This window comes from Macaca mulatta, chromosome 19 (genome assembly GCF_049350105.2).
Source record: "Macaca mulatta isolate MMU2019108-1 chromosome 19, T2T-MMU8v2.0, whole genome shotgun sequence".
Classification (NCBI taxonomy): domain Eukaryota; kingdom Metazoa; phylum Chordata; class Mammalia; order Primates; family Cercopithecidae; genus Macaca; species Macaca mulatta.
The window spans coordinates 10,847,165-10,865,440 of NC_133424.1; the positions used below are offsets into that span (position 1 = coordinate 10,847,165).

At 53.8% G+C, this 18,276-nt stretch overlaps 1 protein-coding gene across 10 annotated transcripts in view; it reads right to left on the bottom strand.

Moving 5' to 3' along the window:
- DNMT1 (DNA methyltransferase 1) overlaps positions 1-18,276 on the bottom strand; it is a 62,426-nt gene that overhangs the window by 2,583 nt on the left and 41,567 nt on the right. For 6 of the 10 annotated variants that reach the window (XM_077977275.1, XM_077977274.1, XM_015122836.3 and 3 more), the window contains 16 exons: positions 16,359-16,456; positions 16,007-16,154; positions 14,461-14,576; positions 14,067-14,271; positions 13,474-13,607; positions 11,320-11,493; positions 8,740-8,961; positions 6,101-6,293; positions 5,175-5,259; positions 4,850-4,978; positions 4,112-4,394; positions 3,744-3,885; positions 2,517-2,683; positions 1,936-2,113; positions 1,181-1,376; positions 173-339 (listed from right to left, as the gene is read on the bottom strand). In XM_077977275.1, the coding sequence (XP_077833401.1) occupies positions 173-339; positions 1,181-1,376; positions 1,936-2,113; positions 2,517-2,683; positions 3,744-3,885; positions 4,112-4,394; positions 4,850-4,978; positions 5,175-5,259; positions 6,101-6,293; positions 8,740-8,961; positions 11,320-11,493; positions 13,474-13,607; positions 14,067-14,271; positions 14,461-14,576; positions 16,007-16,154; positions 16,359-16,456 (2,637 nt within the window). Of the gene's footprint in view, positions 1-172; positions 340-1,171; positions 1,377-1,935; positions 2,114-2,516; positions 2,684-3,743; positions 3,886-4,111; positions 4,395-4,849; positions 4,979-5,174; positions 5,260-6,100; positions 6,294-8,739; positions 8,962-11,319; positions 11,494-13,473; positions 13,608-14,066; positions 14,272-14,460; positions 14,577-16,006; positions 16,155-16,358; positions 16,457-18,276 lie in introns of all 10 variants that reach the window. The other 4 variants (XM_015122838.3, XM_015122835.3, XM_077977271.1 and 1 more) reach the window with 1 other exon arrangement.

The window sequence follows — 18,276 nt, forward strand, 5'->3', positions numbered from 1 at the left end:
CCTTGGCCTACGAGCCTGTCCCATGGACACGGAGTGGGCAGGAGGCAGAGGAGGCCAGGTGCCTGGGGTCCTGGGGTGCTGTCCTCCAGTTGGCTAAGCCCACACCTCCACCCAGTTGGGCCTCCAAGTACAGGGCCTGACACAGGCCCTTGGACACCCCCTCCCCACCTACCTGCTTGCCCATGGGCTCGGGGTTCGTGACGGTTGTGCTGAAGAAGCCGTCCCACTCGAGCCTTCCATAGAGGCCAGCCCAGTGGTTGTGCCGGTTCCCGGTGTGGGGCAGGCACCAGGGGATGAGGGTGTTGAACTGCCTGGCTGCGGGGTCGCAGGCTTTGCCGGCTGGAAGAGAGGACAGTGATGAGGCTGCAGTTACGGGATGGGGTATAGGCTTGGGACGGGGGACAGTGGCTCTTAGAGCTTTGGGAGGCAGAGATGGCACCTCCTGTGCAAGGGGACCCCTGGGGTGGAACAGCCAACAATCCTCATTCTCTGGGGACTGTGTTTGTTATTATTACTATATATTTTTTTGAGACAGAGTCTGGCTCTGTTGCCCAGGCTGGAGTGCAATGGCATGATCTTGGCTCACTGCCACCTCTGCCTATGGAGTTCAAGCGATTCTCCTGCCTCAGCCTCCCAAATAGCTGGGATTACAGGCGTGTGATACCACGCCCAGCTAATTTGTATAATTTTAGTAAAGATGGGGTTTCACCATGTTGGCCAGGCTGATCTCGAGCTCCTGACCTCAAGTGATCTGCCTGCCTCAGCCTCCCAAAGTGCTGGGATTACAGAGGTTGAGCCACTGTGCCTGACCTGTTTTATTTATTTTATCATTTTATCTATCTATCCATTCATTCATTCATTCATTCATTTTAGAGACAAGGTCTCACTCTGTCTCCCAGGCTGGAGTGCAATGGCACAATCACAGCTCTCTACAGCCTCAACCTCCCAGGCTCAAGTGATCCTCCCGCCTTAAAGTGCTTCCCAAAGTGCTGGGATTACAGGTGTGGCCACCAACCCAGTCTGCTTTTACTACTTAACATGGTCAGCAGCTACCTTCTCTGGGACACCCAGGTTTAGTGTGTCTGTGCCCTGCCCTGGCCTCCAGGTTCACAGGTCAAAGCCCCAGGGCTCTGCCTTCCTTCCCCTCAGCCCATTGGGAACCACGACCTACAGGCCCCACCTTCCACGCAGGAGCAGACCCCACGGAGGGCCCCAGAGCTGCTGCGGCCGTTCTTCCTGTCATGGTGGGTATACCGCAGCTTCCTGGCCATGGTGCCGTCCGAGAGCCGCACCTCGATGTTCGGCAGATCGCGCCAGTCTGAGCCGGGGGCCAAGGGGATGTGCCGCATGCGGGCGGCCACCAATGCACTCATGTCCTGAAAGAGTGTGGGGGACCCAGCTGTCACCTCGTGTAAGCAGCATCCGAGCATCCATGGTGGGCTGGGTGCTGGGAACACCATGGTGACCAGGAAGCCCCCTGGGGCTCACGCCCATCGGGAAAGAGACAGTCGGGGATGTTGTACTTGGCTCAAGGCCATAGCAGAGACCTGAGGCAGCACAGGGGCGGGACAGCGTGGGAATCTAAGCTGAGTCTTTAGGGTGGGGGAAGGGGAGTGGTGCCAGGGGATGGTGAAAGGGCTGGTCTTGGCATCCTGGGAAAATATGCAGGAAGAGGCAGCGAGGGGGAAGGCAGTGGTGGGTGGGCAGTGGCTTGACACCATTCCAGACCGAGTCTGAGTCCAGGAGTGCGGGAGCTCTGACACTTCCCATGACCATGGGAGAGAGACCAGGGGTCACGCAAGGGCTGAGGACTCAGGAAGAGGAGCCTGGGATCAGATTCCATGTCCCCCCTGAGCCTTGGGCAGGCTCTGACTGTTCCCATGAGGCTGCTAGGCTGGGCCTCCAGGGGGAGCTGCTCTGTCAGGGTGCCGTTACCTTACAGATGTGGTCCCTGAGGATGGGCTGGTACTGTGCGCCCCGGAGCTGCCTCTGGAACCAGGACTGAGGCTCCCCATTGTAGGAGATCTCCAGTGCTGAAGCTCCATTCCGCACCTCTGGCAGGTCGGACATTGTGTCTCGCACCGTGATGGTCCGGAAAGGACCTGAGCTCAACCTGCAACAGGAGGTCGACACCTCTGGGCATGCACGCAGCAGCTGTCCCCTCGTCACAGGTGCTGCCCCCTGCCTGCTCACATGGCCTTCTCCAGAGGTCACAGCACACTGCCTGAGGTCACATGAGTGGCAGTGTGCCTGGATGCCATCTGGAAGAGGGGACGGGGTTATGGCATGGACTTTGTGGATGACCACAGCCAAGCATGCGGCCAGCCGCTCTACATGCACTATCTACTAGGGAAGCAGATGACGCGGGGTCAGAATTGGAGAACAGGGGTGACAGAGCGCCGTGTTGCAGGCGTACCATCCTCTCCTCCCTAAATCTCACCAGGGAGCACTCACGGGCCCTAGGAGCTACTGAGGCCCGCTCGGCAGTGTGTGGAGGAGTGACCGGGGCCACCTACCTGGTTATGTTGCTCACGAACTTCTTGTCGTCCACCACCACACTCAGCTGGCAGGCCCGGGGTGCAAACACGTGCAGCGGCTCCGGGAACAGGGGAAGTTTCTCTCCAGGGGCTGCGGCCAGGATGATGGCCCGCCTCCGCGTCTGGGCCACGCCGTACTGACCGGCCTGTGGGGGAGAAGGACAGACACCCCCATCAGTGGGACACTCCCAACTGGACAGGCCAGACCCAGGCCTGGGGTCAGCAGCCTGACTTGGGAGCAGCTGGCCGATGCAGAGTGCACTTGCAGAATCCCCAGTTACCCCAGCAGGCACGCTCCTGGTCAGAGGAGGTTGGAGCAGATAAAGAACAAAAGCAGCTGAGCGCAGGGGACAACCACTGGGGAAGGTGGGAGCGAACCTTGTGGGCAAGTCCAGCCAGCTCTGAAAGCACTGCAAGGGCCCCGAGGTCTTAGCACTCGGGGAGAACAACACTGGAGACCAGGAGCCCTGCCACTTCCCTAATGGCTGTGGTTACAAGGACAGAGAACGTGGCTGTGACAAGTCTTGCCTGCTGAGCCTGAGTCACCCTGAGGCTGAACTAGGGGACCGGGTAGCCAAGTGCTTGCCCACTTAGGCAGACATCCTGTGCTAGCATCTGAATAGCTGCTTCATTTTTAGTTATACCCTCAATCGCTGAGCTGATAGAGGATGGGGGGGATGCTTTTCAGATAAGGCCTGGGCCCCACAGACCATGTCCATCCCTGTCCCTGCAGACACAGCCACCTGGAGTGCAACCCTCGGCCATCTGTGGGGGTTTGTATGCGCAGTTACCCAGAGCAAAACTGTCTTTTAAACCGATCGAACAGCAGCTGCCTACACATGTCTCTGCACACCTCACTTCCCCTCATGCAGACTCAACCGCTCCGTGGTGCTCCGTGGTGGGCTGCTCACCCTTCTCCATCGAGGGAAAGGAACCGGGAGCTACCTGGTGAGAAGCCCCTGGTAGCCAGCCCTCCCGGGCATGTTCGAGAACACAGCTCAAGAGACGCTAGAGGTGGACTTGCTGGGGGCTGGCTGAGCATGCATCTCCCCTGACCCCACCAGTGGGACAGAGCACCATGCCAGCCTCTGCCGCCTGAATGGCAGGCCTGTGCCATTGAACCCTGCTTTCAGTAAGGGACGGTTGGCTGCTGGCCGGGTCATGTGCTGGCCACATCCATCTGCCCGCCCCGGCCCCGGGGCCCACCTGCAGCACGCCGAAGGTGCACTGATAGCCCATGCGGACCAGGCAGCGGAGGGTGAGCTTCAGGACCATGGAACGCTTGAAGGAGACAAAGTTCCTGACATTCTCCAGGAGGAAGAACCGGGGCCGGTAGTAGTCGCAGTAGCTGTAGGGGGCAGGAGAGACTGCAGGAGTCACCTCCACAGACAGAGGGGAGAAATGACCCACTGTGCCGGAAGCCCCTCGTGAATGTTATCAAAGTCTCTCCCTACTGAAAGCTGAGCTGTGAGTTTCCAGCGGGCAGAAGCCTCAGTGCAGGGTGAATGACCACTGCTGACACGCGGCACAGCCCCAGGCCATCTGTCAACACGGGGGGGCTTCTACCTGTTTACCTGAGGAAGGAGACCACCAGCGAGTTTTTGAACTTGGAGTAGGTGCGTGAGTTGAAGCGGTTCATGCCACTGAAGCCCTGGCAGGGCGGCCCACCGCACAGCATCTCCACGTCTCCCTTCTGGGGCAGCCGCTGGCCGCGGGAGTTGGTGGTCTCCCCGGCCATGACCAGCTTCAGCAGTATGTTGCAGTCCTCTGTGAACACCGTGGAGCCGGGGTTGTTCAGTCGGAACGCCTGGGCCGCGGGGTCCCACATCTCGATGGCCCACAGCGTGTCAGAGATGCCTGGCGGATCAAGAACGAAGCCATGCTTTCAACTCCCCAGAAGGAGATTTTTTTTTTTTTTTTTTGAGATGGAGTCTCGCTCTGTCACCTAGGCTGGAGTGCAGTGGCACGATCTCGGCTCACTGCAAGCCTCCCAGGTTCAAGCGATTCTCCCACCTCAGCCTCCCGAGAAGCTGGGACACTACAGGTGCCCGCCACCACGCCCGGCTAATTTTTGTATTCTTATTAGAGACAGGGTTTCACCATGTTGGTCAGGATGGTGTCGAACTCCTGACCTCATGATCCTCCCACCTTGGCCTCCCAAAGTGCTGGGATTACAGGCGTGCGCCACCGTGCCTGGCCTCGGAAGGAGATTCTTGAGTCAGGAAGGTGACCGGGGTTGGAAGTCGTTTCAGGTAGCACCTGCCCAGTCTGGGCTCACCAGGTGTTCAGAGATGGAGCCTACGGGCACTCACCTGCTTGGTGGAATCCCTCCGACAACCCCCCGCAGCCAGAAAACACATCCAGGGTCCGCAGCTTGGGCAGCTTGATCTCCATCTCTGGCTCGCTCGGCTCACAGGCTTGGGACTTGGGCTTGCCCTTCCCTGGGGGAGAGAGGCCAGAGGCTAAACCTGATCCTCAGAGTCCAAGTCCCACCTTGCTCTCAAGCGCCTTGTTAATTCAGGCAGCCTCGCTATCCCAGAGTTGGTAACACCAAAGGTGGTTTTAAACTGAGGGATTCACAGGCAGCCTCCAAGTTACAGAAGAATGACTTGAAAAGAAACTCATACAATGACGTACCTTTTCCCTTGCCCTTCCCTTTGTTTCCAGGGCTACGGGCATGGTTGGGAGGATCTTCAAAGCTTTTACTCTTCGCATTATAGGCCTGAAAAGGAGAGAACTGCAATCGTTTGGGAGAGAAGCGCACTGGTCCCCTCTCTAACACAGACTAGTAAGAAGGCAATTTCATAGCCACTTAATTTCTCCCTCAGTGGGGCATGGTCAGTTAGCCACCAATAAGAGTAGTGTGACTTTGCTACAATGGAAACTTAAAACAATCCATCTTATTAATACTAACATTTGATCTGGCTGACACTGAAATGCCTATTATAAGCACTTGGGAGTACTCATTCTAGAACAGGAAAAAGTGCTATACAGAATCTGCTGTCCAATTGAGCTATCCTCATCCAAGCCTGGGAAAACGTGGATGTATCGTTTTAAGATAACAACACGGAAAGGCCAAGCCCCAACAATTTACAAGTCATGAGCTTGATCAGCTGACTACCGGGCCCTCTCCATAACCAGGGCCACCTGCACGGGCATGTGGGCTGGGCCTGGACGTGGGTGCCTGGCCCAAGGGACCCAGGAGCAGGGGTACCTTCTCCAACTCATACTAAGACACCAGTCAGGCTGGTGGAGGCTGCCTCACGGTCCTCAACGTTCAGTTGCACCAAGACACTAAAATGTTATGTTCTCTAATGACACGCTTTTTAAAAACCAGGAGTGTTAAACTCCGGAACTACTTGAATCTCATACAACTTGTGCTCCGGAGAACCCTGCCCAGACCCCCGTAAAGCTCCTGCAGAACAGCTTCACGCCAGCCAACCACCCACTTCTTACAAAAGCTGAAACCCTGCAGCCAAGCCGCCTTCTGCATAACCCGACATCATACTCCTTCTGGACAACTTGGACCCCGAAGCCTTCCCTCTAGCAAGCAGGGGCACCACCTCGAGGAAGTAGAAGCGGTTGGGGCCGCCCATGGAGTACACCTGGACGCACTCGGGCAGGTCCTCCCCATACTCCACGGTGCAGCGGCCCTGCACGGCCTTGAAGTCCACCACAGCCTCCTCGTCGCTCCAGTAGAGCAGGTTGATGTCTGCGTGGTAGCTCGCCGGGGTGGACTTGTGGGTGTTCTCAGGCCTGCGAGCGGGAGAGGCCTCGTTAGGAGCTCTCCTTTGTGGTGAGCTTATGCAGAATTAAACAGCACCATGTTCCTGGGGTGCTCAGGGAACTGCTGGGTAAAGACCACCCCCCGCCAGTAGGCAACCACCAGGTAAAGACACCCCCAGTTAGGGAGACCAGGTAAAGACCCCCCGAGTTAGGGAACCGCAGGGTAAGGAACCCCTGCCAATTAGGGAACCGCAGGGTAAAGATATCCCCTCCCCACACTGGGGAACTGCAAGGTAGACAGACTCCCCCCATTTAGGGAACCGCAGGGTAAAGACCCACCCCCAGTTAGGGAACCTCAGGGTAAAGACCCACCCCCAATTAGGGAACCGCAGGGTAAAGACCCACCCCCAGTTAGGGAACCGCAGGGTAAAGACCCACCCCCAGTTAGGGAACAACAGGGTAAAGACCCACCCCCAGTTAGGGAACCGCAGGGTAAAGACCCACCCCCAGTTAGGGAACAACAGGGTAAAGACCCACCCCCAGTTAGGGAACCGCAGGGTAAAGACCCACCCCCAGTTAGGGAACCTCAGGGTAAAGACCCACCCCCAATTAGGGAACCGCAGGGTAAAGACCCACCCCCAGTTAGGGAACAACAGGGTAAAGACCCACCCCCAGTTAGGGAACAACAGGGTAAAGACCCACCCCCAGTTAGGGAACTGCAGGGTAAAGACCCACCCCCAGTTAGGGAACAACAGGGTAAAGACCCACCCCCAGTTAGGGAACCGCAGGGTAAAGACCCACCCCCAGTTAGGGAACTGTAGGGTAAAGACCCACCCCCAGTTAGGGAACAACAGGGTAAAGACCCACCCCCAGTTAGGGAACTGCAGGGTAAAGACCCACCCCCAGTTAGGGAACAACAGGGTAAAGACCCACCCCCAGTTAGGGAACCGCAGGGTAAAGACCCACCCCCAGTTAGGGAACTGTAGGGTAAAGACCCACCCCCAGTTAGGGAACAACAGGGTAAAGACCCACCCCCAGTTAGGGAACTGCAGGGTAAAGACCCACCCCCAGTTAGGGAACAACAGGGTAAAGACCCACCCCCAGTTAGGGAACCTCAGGGTAAAGACCCACCCCCAGTTAGGGAACCGCAGGGTAAAGACCCACCCCCAGTTAGGGAACCGCAGGGTAAAGACCCACCCCCAGTTAGGGAACTGTAGGGTAAAGACCCACCCCCAGTTAGGGAACCGCAGGGTAAAGACCCACCCCCAGTTAGGGAACTGTAGGATAAAGATATCCCCTTCCCACATTAGGGAACTGCAAGGTAGACTCCCCCACAATTAGGGAACCGCCAGATAATGACCCCCCCCAGTTAGGGAACCAGAGGGTAAAGGCCCCCTCAGTTAGGGAATCATAGGGTAAAGACCCCCCCCATATTTAGGGAACCGCAGGTAAAGATATCCCCTCCCCACATGAGGGAACTGTAAGGTAGACTCGCCCCCAATTAGGGAACTGCCAGGTAAAGACCCCCCAACCGTTAGGGCAGGTTGGCTGCTTGCTCTGCATGCCTGGCCCTGCCCTGTGTGGCCACCTGCCGGTAGCAGCCTCTCCAGAGTGTGTTTCTCTCACCTGTACCACTCAGAACCCTTGTTTTATTTCCCGTTATTACAAAGGCTTCAGGAAATCTTTGATCTATGTTAGCTAAGAGGTGAGGCAAGTGTATACCTTCCTGTACAGGCTAGTTTCAGGTTAATGCCCAATCACCACCAGTTACTCGGGTCTTAGAAAAAGAAAACGTAACAGGCCAAAAGCTTAGGAAAGAGAAAAAATCCCAGAGACAGAAAGGAGGACCTGGGAAGAGGTGGGGACGGTGGGACAGAACCTGGACAGTCATAGATGCAGCTCTGGGATGCGGGTGCCCAGACACTCTACCCTTTTTTTCTTTTGAGACGGGGTTTGGCTGTCACCCAGGCTGGAGTGCAGTGGTGGGATCATGGCTCACACAGCCTCAAATTCCTGGGTTTGAATGATCCCTCCAGCCTCAGCCTCCCAAGTACCTGGGACTACAGGCATGTGCCACCACACGCAGCTGGCCTTTTTTTTTTTTTTTTTTTTTTGGTAGGGTCAGGGTCTCACTACATTTCCTCAGGCTGGTCTCGAACTCCTAGACTCAAGTGATCTTCCTGCCTCAGCCTCCCGAAGTGCTAGGATTAGAGGTGTGAGCTACAGCGCCCAGACAGCTTAAGGATTTCTTTTGGAAAAAGGGCTCTGCAACATTAAAATAAGGACCTAAAAGTGAGGGCTGGGAACTAGAATTCTAGTCATTATCAATGCCCACCGATAATCAAAAACACTTGGAAAAACAGCTAACTCAACCTAACTCTTAGAACAACCGTGGGTGCTATGTCATAACCCTGTTTCAGGCAGAGCCTTCTAGAAGAGTCTGCGGCCTCGTGGAAGAATAGAGGCCTCCCCTGACCTGTAGAACTTGTTGACCCGGATCTTGATGTCAGTCTCGTTGGGCCTGCCGTTGCTCTTCTTGGGACAGAAGATCTCTTTGATCCGGCCAATTCGGTAGGGCTCAGGGGCATCCAGGTTGCTGCCTTTGATGTAGTCGGAGTATTTCCGGTAGTGCTCTGGGTACAGGTCCTCGTCCACAGGCTCCTTCCGTGGGCGTTTCACGGGACTGGACAGCTTGATGCTGCAGAGAAGCACCCACTTAGCATCAATGAACTTTCCACCTTGCAGTGGTCAGTCAGGCATGACTGACCCGTGACAATAGCCATTTAAAGTCAAACACCTGATGAATTAAGGTAGGTGTGTACCTTAAGAAATGATTTAGGCTGGGCATTGTGGCTCACGCCTGTAATCCCAGCACTTTGGGAGATTGAGGCAGGTAGACTACAAGGTCAGAAGTTCGAGACTAGCCTGGCCAACATAGTGAAACCCTGTCTCTACTAAAAATACAAAAATTGGCTGGGCGCGGTGGTACACGCCTGTAATTCCAGCTACTCATGAGGCTGAGGCAGGAGAATTGCTTGAACCCAGGAGGCAGAGGTGGCAGTGAGCTGACATTGTGCCACTGCACTGAAGCCTGGGTGACACAGCAAGACTCCATCTTGAAGAATAAAAAAATATTTAGCTGGAAATTCAGTCTCACGGTTTGAAGCAGGCATTCACCCTCTGTGCGTTACTGGCTACAGTGGTGGCCAGCACTGCTCGAATACCCCAGGCTCCTGCCTCCCGACCACTTGGCATCTTGTGTTTCCTGGCCTGTGACGTGAGCAGAAATGACCTAAGAGCACGTCACTGCCTGGGGAATGTCCTGTGTGCTTTCCCTTGGGCTCAGAGACTGGCAACTTCTGACTCCAGCAGCCCAGATATCCAAGGGACACAACAGGCGGAGTTCTCTGCTGACCTGTGATGGGCACCTCGTATGAGCAAGACAGTGGCTATTGTGGTTTTTGTTGAGACACTTTCACTCTGTCACCCAGGTTAGAGTGCAGTGGCATGATCTCGGCTCACTGCAACTCCTCCTCCCGGGTTCAAGCGATTCTCGTGCCCCGGCCTCCCAAGTAGCTGGGATTACAGGCACCCGCCACCACGCCCAGCTAACCCTGGCTAATTTATTTTTAGTAGAGACAGGTATGTTGGCCAGGCTGGTCTTGAACTCCTGACAGGCACGAGCCACCATGCCCAGTCTAGTTTCTGTGGTTTTAAGTCACTGTGATTTGGGGTTGTTGCTATGATACAACCTACGCTACCCTGACTAAGGCTCTGATCTAGAAGAGACACTGGAGAAGGCCAATCTAAGGCGACATGGGGGCCTGGGGCAATGGGAATGAGGTCTGACTAGTGGGGAAAAGCTGTTCTTTGGAGAGGGCCTGCCGTTAGGGAAGGCGGCTGCCATGTTCTCCCCACTAGGCCCCCCAGGAGTCTGACAGGCCCCAAAGGCACCTCTGTGCTGAGTCTCCCACTCTGCCAGGAGCACCTGGCAGAAAATACTACAGGGAGGTGTCCCCTTCCAATCAAGGACAACCAGAGGGGGTAATGCACCCTAACTGTGCCAAGGCTGGAGGGACCCTATTTCTCCAGGTCTCATAATTCACAGTAACTGAACTAAGGTAAGGGAGCTGGGGCTCTAGGGAAATGGAACTGTGAGCTGGGAAAGCATCTGGAAAATGTGGGCTGTAATTCCAACCACGCACTTATTCTTAGCAAAAACACAGAATGCATCAGTGTGGAAACGATCTGTGGCTTTAGGTTTTTCCTGAAAGAGCCTCGATCCTCCGACACAGATAAGTCATCTGATGTAATTCCCTCTTACCAAGAAGTAACTCATGTTCATTAAGCCTTTACTTTAAGCCAGGTACTGTACGGAGCACTTTCAACTCACTCAACCCTTCGAGCCCCAGCAGCCAAGATCCCACTCTCCCACTTCACAGCAGGGGACGGAGAGGAGGTGTCCTTGGGCAGAGGCAGAACTGGGGAGGGCCCCCAGCTGTCCCTCGCGCTTTAGCCAGTAAGTTCCTTTTTGCTTTTTTTATTTTGAGACGGAGTCACACTCTGTCGCCCAGGCTGGAGTGCAGTGGCATGATCTTGGCTCACTGCAACCTCTGCCTCCCAGGTTCAAGTGATTCTCCTGCCTCTGCCTCCCGAGTAGCTGGGACTACAGGTGTGGTGGCACACCCGGCTAATTTTTGTATTTTTAGTAGAGACGAGGTTTCACCATGTTGGCCAGGCTGGTTTCGGACTCCTGACCTCAGATGATTCCCCACTGCCTCAGCCTCCCAAAGCGCTGGGATTACAGGTGTGAGAAATCACACCCAGCCAAACCAGCGAGTTCTGACTTTTACAGTCAGCTTTGCTCTGCAATAGCATCACGGACAGTCTACACTCCATGCTTTATGTTGTCTGTTTGCCACCTATGCCAAAGTGACGGCTGGGATAACAGCTGGTGCAGAGGGGTTGGGGATGTCTGTGAGGAGGGGGACACCACAAAGCCAGCCTGGCTCGGCCTGGAGCGCCCTGGCCCCGGCTGCTCCAAGGGGGCACTCACTTGAACGTGAAGGCCTCAGGGGGCAGGTAAACGCCATCACCGACTCGGTATGGGATGCCGTTCTTGGTGGCTGAGTAGTAGAGGACCCGGCTGTCCAGGTCCTCGAGCTGCTCCAGGACCCTGGGGATTTCTTTTTGCCTCATCTCAGCCAGACGGGCACAGCTCGCACAGAACCTGAAGGAAACAAAGGGACAGAAGCGTAAGGCCCTGAGGTGGCCGGCGGTGGCCGCAGCAGCTACTGCCAGCTTAATCCAGAGACTCTGGCGACCAAGAGAAAACATTTGCAGATGATAGAAGGAAGGAAGTGGCTTTCTTGTGCTTTGTGTTCACATTTTGAAGGCACTTATTTGAGACCAAAGTCCAGAGAGAATATAGCAAGAAAATCAAGCCACTTTTGAGTCATTGATACAAAACCCCTAAGATATCAATGAAGAGAGTCTAGAATGCGGTTAAGAACACACCACCAGCAAGAGTCCCAAGCGGCTCAGTGAGGAACTCAATCCAGCAGAGACTCTTACTGTTCTCTCTATAAAGGCCCAACAGGTATTTGAGGAAATTCAACATTATTCTTGACTAGTAAGCCCTTAAAGGAGACCTGAAGACAGCCTTAAAAATAGAGATCAAGGCCCAGCATGGTGGCTCATGTCTATAATCCCAGCCCTTTGGGAGGCCAAGGCAGGAGGATCGCTTGAGTCCAAAAGTTTGAGACTAGCCTGGTCAACACGGTGAGACCCCGTCTCTACAAAAAAAAAATTTTTTAATTAACCAGGCAGAGTGGTGCATGCCTGCAGTCCCAGCTACTCAGGAGGCTGAGGCAGGAAGATCACTTGAGCCCAGCAGGTCGAGGCTGCAGTGAGCTGTGACCACACAACTGCACTCCAGCCTGGGTGACAGAGTGAGACCCTGTCTCAAATAAATAAATAAATAAATGCGGTTGGGTGATAATAAATAAATAAATGGGGTTGGGTGCGGTAGCTCACGCCTGTAATCCCAGCACTTTGGGAGCCTGAAGGGAGCAGATCGCCTAAGGTCAGGAGTTCCAGACCAGCCTGGCCAACATGGTGAAACCCTGTCTCTACTAAAAATACAAAAATTAGTCGGGCATGGTAGCAGGCACCTGTAGTCTCAGCTACTTGGGAAGCTGAGGCAGGAGAATTGCTTGAACCCAGGAGGCTGAGGTTGTAATGAGCCAAGATCGTGCACTCCAGCCTGGGTGACGAGAGTGAAACTCCATCTCGAACAAATAAAAATAAAATAAATAAAAAATAAAATGAAAATAGAGATCAAGCCGAACTCAGCATGAGACTTATGGGAGAAGCACAGATACCCCCAGGGGAGCCCTCTTGGCCTCCCTGGGTCTCCCTGGTTGCCACCTGCTCCTCTGGGGGTGCTGGCTGCTGCTTTTAGTTGAAAAAAGTGAGGTATGGAGGTTAAAAAGAAGGCATGGGGCATTGGACATTAACAAATAAAAGCTGGTCAGGCACAGTGGCTCACGCCTGTAATCCCAGCACTCTGGGAGGTCAAGGCGGGCGGATCACCTGAGGTTGGGAGTTCGAGACCAGCCTGACCAACATGGAGAAACCCCGTTTCTACTAAAAATACAAAAAAATTAGCTGGGCATGGTGGCACATGCTTGTAGTCCCAGCTACTCGGGAGGCTGAGGCAGGAGAATCACCTGAACCCACTGCGGTGGGCCAAGATTGAGCCGTTGTACTCCAGCCTGGGCAACAAAAGTGAAACTCTGTCTCAAAAACAAAATAAAAAATAAAAGCTTCCCTAAAAGCAGTCACCCAGTTAGAAAAGAATCCAATAAAGGTCTCATTTACAGGAGAAAATATCTAAGAAACAGCCAAAAACATGCCAGAGCTGGGCACACACTGAAGAACATGCGGGAAGTCTTGAAATGGGAAGACGAACCCTGCTCCTGGGTAGGGAACCCTCTTACAAAGCCAATGCCAGGTCATCCACACACTTAAAGCAACTCCAGGCCATCTATACCCTTGAGCGTCATCCATAGTCAGGCTGGCCTTTGGTGAGCAAGAAACACAAACTGGGGGGCCCCTGGGGGAAGCCAACCAGACAGAAGCACACAGGAAACGGGAGCGATGTGGGCTGAAAGTGCCTGTTGACCCCGAGCCTGGCCCCAGTGCTCACTTGAACTTGTTGTCCTCCGTTGGCTGGGTTTTTGGAGGGGACTCGAATCTCGCGTAGTCTTGATCGTACCACAGCTGGTAGAAGTAGGTCTTCCCGTCGTCCCCCTCCAGCAGGGACTCGGGATCCATGCCTCCCTTGGGAGATAAGAATACGTGTCAGGCCAGGCGTGGTGGCTCATGCCTGTAATCCCAGCACTATGGGAGGCCGAGGCGGGTGGATCACCTGGCCTTCCAGGCTGGTCAGGAGTTCGAGACCAGCCTGGCCAACATGGTGAAATCCTGTGTCTACTAAAAATACAAAAAAAAAATTAGCCAGGCGTCGTGGCGGGTGCCTATAATCCCAGCTACTCAGGAGACTGAGGCAGGAGAATCACTTGAACCTGGGAGGCAGAGGTTGCAGTGAGCTGAGATCATGCCATTGCACTCCAGCCTAGGCAACAAGAGTGAAATTCCGTCTCAAACACACACACACACACACACACACACACACACACACACACACAAGATAATACAAATAAAAACAAAACAGAACACATGTCAGCAGTTGACCCTCCATGGCAAGGCAGGGGCTCACGAGGGGCACCAGGCACTCACCTCCATGGCCCAGTTTTCGGATGGGGATTTGTAGATGACTTTCACTTTGCTGTGGATATATGAAAGCTGCATGTCCTCACATTCATCCACCAAGAACAACTCCAGAGGGTCCGACGTGGCCCCGAGGACTGTGTCTGTCCCAGCGCAGAACCAGTGGGCGTGAAACATCTGCCCGTTGATGCTGTCCTCCCACAGCGCCGTGACCCTGGAATCAAGACGGGCATGGGGAGAAGTTCTGACCTGGCCAGCAGATATGTGACCGAGTCTGGGCAGCGGCACTCGTCCTTTTCGGTTTTCATCTAGGGCAAAAAGCTGCTGGTGCTATTTTGGCAAAACAGGCATCTCCTACTTGAGAAAGTACGTGCAGAAGTCAAGCAAAAAGAAAGATGCAAACCTTGCTAGATACAGCGGTTTTGAGGAATCATCTGGAATAACAGAGACACAGTCCCCAACTTCCAGGGTTTCCGCATCAATGCACACCTTCTTATAGTAACTCTTCTTCCCGTCAGTCTGAAAATGAGAGCAGATGTTCAGGGAGGATCATTTTGAGGGTCTTTGCTGGCCTTGACCTGCATGGTTCTCTGTTACTTAATGTAAGACATGACTCCATTTCATCAAGAAGTCAATGAAGAGTTGCTGCTAAAGAGAACATCCTGTTCTACAAGGGCTTCAATAATAAAAAAGAAGAGAACATCCACCCTCCTCGGCCAGATGCTGTAACCAAGGGAACTCGCGTCCCTCCCACTTCCGCTCTGCCACTCGGGTCCCAGGATTTGATTTTAACAGCATAGCTCCCAACACCTCACCATCGTCTGTAAGGCCACAGCCTGAACCCTGGCCCCTGTCCTGCCTGTCACCCCCTGGCTCAAGCCAATCCAACTGCAGGGGCCTCCTTCCCTTTCTCCACCAAGGTAAGCTGACTGCCACCTCAGTGCAGCTCTCCCCCAGGTCTTGGTGTGGCTAGGTCCTACCTGACCTTCTCCATCTCAGCCCACGTGTCACCTCTGCAAGGCCTCGTGGCCCCAGCCTCCTCCCAGCCCCCTACCCTGCAGAGGTACTCATGCCATGCAACAGTACCCATGTCTGTCCTCCTGCAGGGGCTCAGCCACGGCCCAGGCAGCCAGCAGGCGGCAAGCCTCATGCTTAAGTGAACTGATTGCATCTTTAATTTATGGACATCAGAGAAGCAACACAGAGGATACTCACTCCTTTCTCTCACACTGTGGTAAAGGAACTGACCCTCAGTGAAGCCGATGACCACAGAACAACTGGGAGGCCATCTGTTGGTGCCCCCAAAAGACCCACCCCACGCCAGAGGGGGCTGTGACGGCTCTCTTGAAAACAAGCTATGAGGGGCCAGGCGTGGTGGCTCCCGCCTGTAATCCCGGCACTTTGGGAGGCTGAGGTAGGTGGATCACTTGAGGCTAGGAGTTTGAGAATGGTCTGGGCAACATGATGAAACCCCGTCTCTACTAAAAACACAAAAAAAGTTAGCCTGGCATGGTGGTGCATGCCTGTAATCTCAGCTACTCAGGAGGCTGGGGTAGGAGAATTGCTTGAACCTGGGAGGCAGAGGTTGCAGCGAGCTGAGATCATGTCACCACACTCCAGCCTGGGTGATAGAGCAAGACTCTGTCCCAAACAAAACAAAACACAAAAACAAGCTATGAGGGCTCACCTGCCTGACGCCCCTAGAACTGTGTCAAATGCCCATTTTGGGACATTAGGAGAACTGAGCCTTGTGGCCATACAAAAATGCCTTGCTGGTACTGAGCCACAGAACATGGTCTCTCGGCCAGTCCTGCTCCTCTCAGGGGCAAACAGGCAGGTTTCTTGGTGCTGGGGCTCAGGTTGACCAAGAGGTCAGGTTGGCAAGATACTAGGGGAACCTGCTTATCGGGAACATGGCAGTGAGCCGAACGAGGGGCTCCAAGGGTTACCTTGACGGCTTCTCCAACCCAAGAGATGCGATTCTTGTTCTGTTTCTTTTTCTTCCCCTGGTGCATTTTTTTGGGTGACGGCATCTCTGGGATGTTATCATCGACTTCCTCATCGTCATCTGCCTCCTTCATGGCCATATTGGGACACCTGCAATGTCACTGGTTATACCTAAGGCCCCTTTTCTAAGTAAGACCAACCAAGGCTGTTTTCGTCCTAACAGGGACAGGCCCTGAGACAATGCCTAACGAAGGAATCCTGGTGCTTTCCCACACACGCGGGCCCTTCTCCACAGTGCATCCGCCACCAGCTGGCAAGTCCTTTGCCACAGGAGGAGGACTCGGCCCGACCTACCTCCGCTCTTGGCAAGCCTGCTTGCTCCGTCCACTGCCACCAAATTTAACCATGTCCTTGCAGGCTTTACATTTCCCACACTCAGGCTGCTGACACACCTAAAAAATGGTATTAAAAACGCAAATCAGAGCCGGGCACAGTGGCTCATGCCTGTAATCCCAGCATTTCAGAAGGCCAAGGCAGGCAGATCACTTAAGGTCAGGAATTCCAGACCAGCCTGGCCAACGTGGTGAAACCCCGTCTCTACTAAAAATACAAAGATTAGCCAGGTGTGGTAGGGTGTGCCTGTAATCGCAGCTACTTGGGAGGCTGAGGCAGGAGAATTGCTTGAACCTGGGAGGTGGAGATTGCAGCGAGCCAAGATCACACCACTGCATTCCAATCTGGACAAGAGTGAAACTCCATCTCTCTCTTTTTTTTTTTTTCTTTTTGAGACGGAGTCTCGCTCTGTCGCCCAGGCTGGAGTGCCGTGGCCGGATCTCAGCTCACTGCAAGCTCCACCTCCCGGGTCTACGCCATTCTCCTGCCTCAGCCTCCCGAGTAGCTGGGACTACAGGTGCCTGCCACCTCGCCCGGCTAGTTTTTCATATTTTTTTAGTAGAGACAGGGTTTCACTGTGTTAGCCAGGTTGGTCTCGATCTCCTGACCTCGTGATCCGCCTGTCTCGGCCTCCCAAAGTGCTGGGATTACAGGTTTGAGCTACCGCGCCCGGCCGAAACTCCATCTCAAAGAAAAAAAAAAAGGGGAAATCATACAGCCCTTAGTAACAATGAGACAAATGATGAATTAATACTTTTAGGTCTCAAAAAATTTTAAAAATAAACAAAAAAGGTGAATCGTGGCCCGGCACGGTGGCTCATGCCTGTAATCCCAGCACTTTGGGAGGCCAAGGTAGGCAGATCATGAGGTCAGGAGATTGAGGCCATCCTGGCTAACATGGTGAAACCCCGTCTCTACTAAAAATACAAAAAAAAATTAGCTGGGCGTGGTGGTGGGCGCCTGTAGTCCCAGCTACTAGGGAGGCTGAGGCCGGAGAATGGCATGAACCCAGGAGGCAGAGCTTGCAGTGAGCTGAGGTCACGCCACTGCACTCCAGCCTGGGCGACTGGGCAAGATTCCGTCTCAAAAAAAAAAAAAGGTGAATCACAAGCCCTTAGTGACAATCAAACAAACAGTGAATTAAGACTTTTAGGCTAGGCATGGTGGCTCATGCCTGAACCAGTATATTGGGAGGCTGAAGCATATGTAGATGGATCACTTGAGTCCAAGAGTTCAAGACCAGCCTGGGCAACATATTAAGACCCCCATCTCTACAAAAAATTAAAAATTCGCCAGGCGTGGTGACAAATTCCTGCAGTCCCAGCAATTCAGGATGCTAAGGAGGGAGGACTGCTTAAGTTCAGGCATTTAAGACCAGCCTAGGCAACATGGCAAAATCCCATCTACAATATGTTTTTTTTTTTTAAGTAGCTGGGCATGGTGGCATATACCTGTGGTCCCAGCTACTTGGGAGGCTAAGGTGGGAGGATCACTTGAGCCCAGGAGGTTGAGAATGTAGTGAGCTACAGCCATGCCACTGCACTCCAGACTGGGTGACAGAGCAAGACCCATCTCAACAACAACAACAACAAACAAGAAGACTTAAAAATGTGCCTGTTTGGCCAGGTGCAGTGCCTCATGCCTCTAATCCCGGCAGTTTGGGAGGCTGAGACAGGAGGACCACTTGAAGCCAGGAGTTTGAGACCAGACAAGGCAACACAGAAGGACCCTGTCTCTACAAAAAAAAAAAAAAAAAAAAAAAATTCAACCTTATTAGAAGTACGGTAAGTGAGAGAAAAAGTTCCCTTCCCATTCTCCAGATGGGTAAAGGTTAAGAAGCCAGAGAGGTGGTGTGAGGAAACAAGAACGCACACTACTC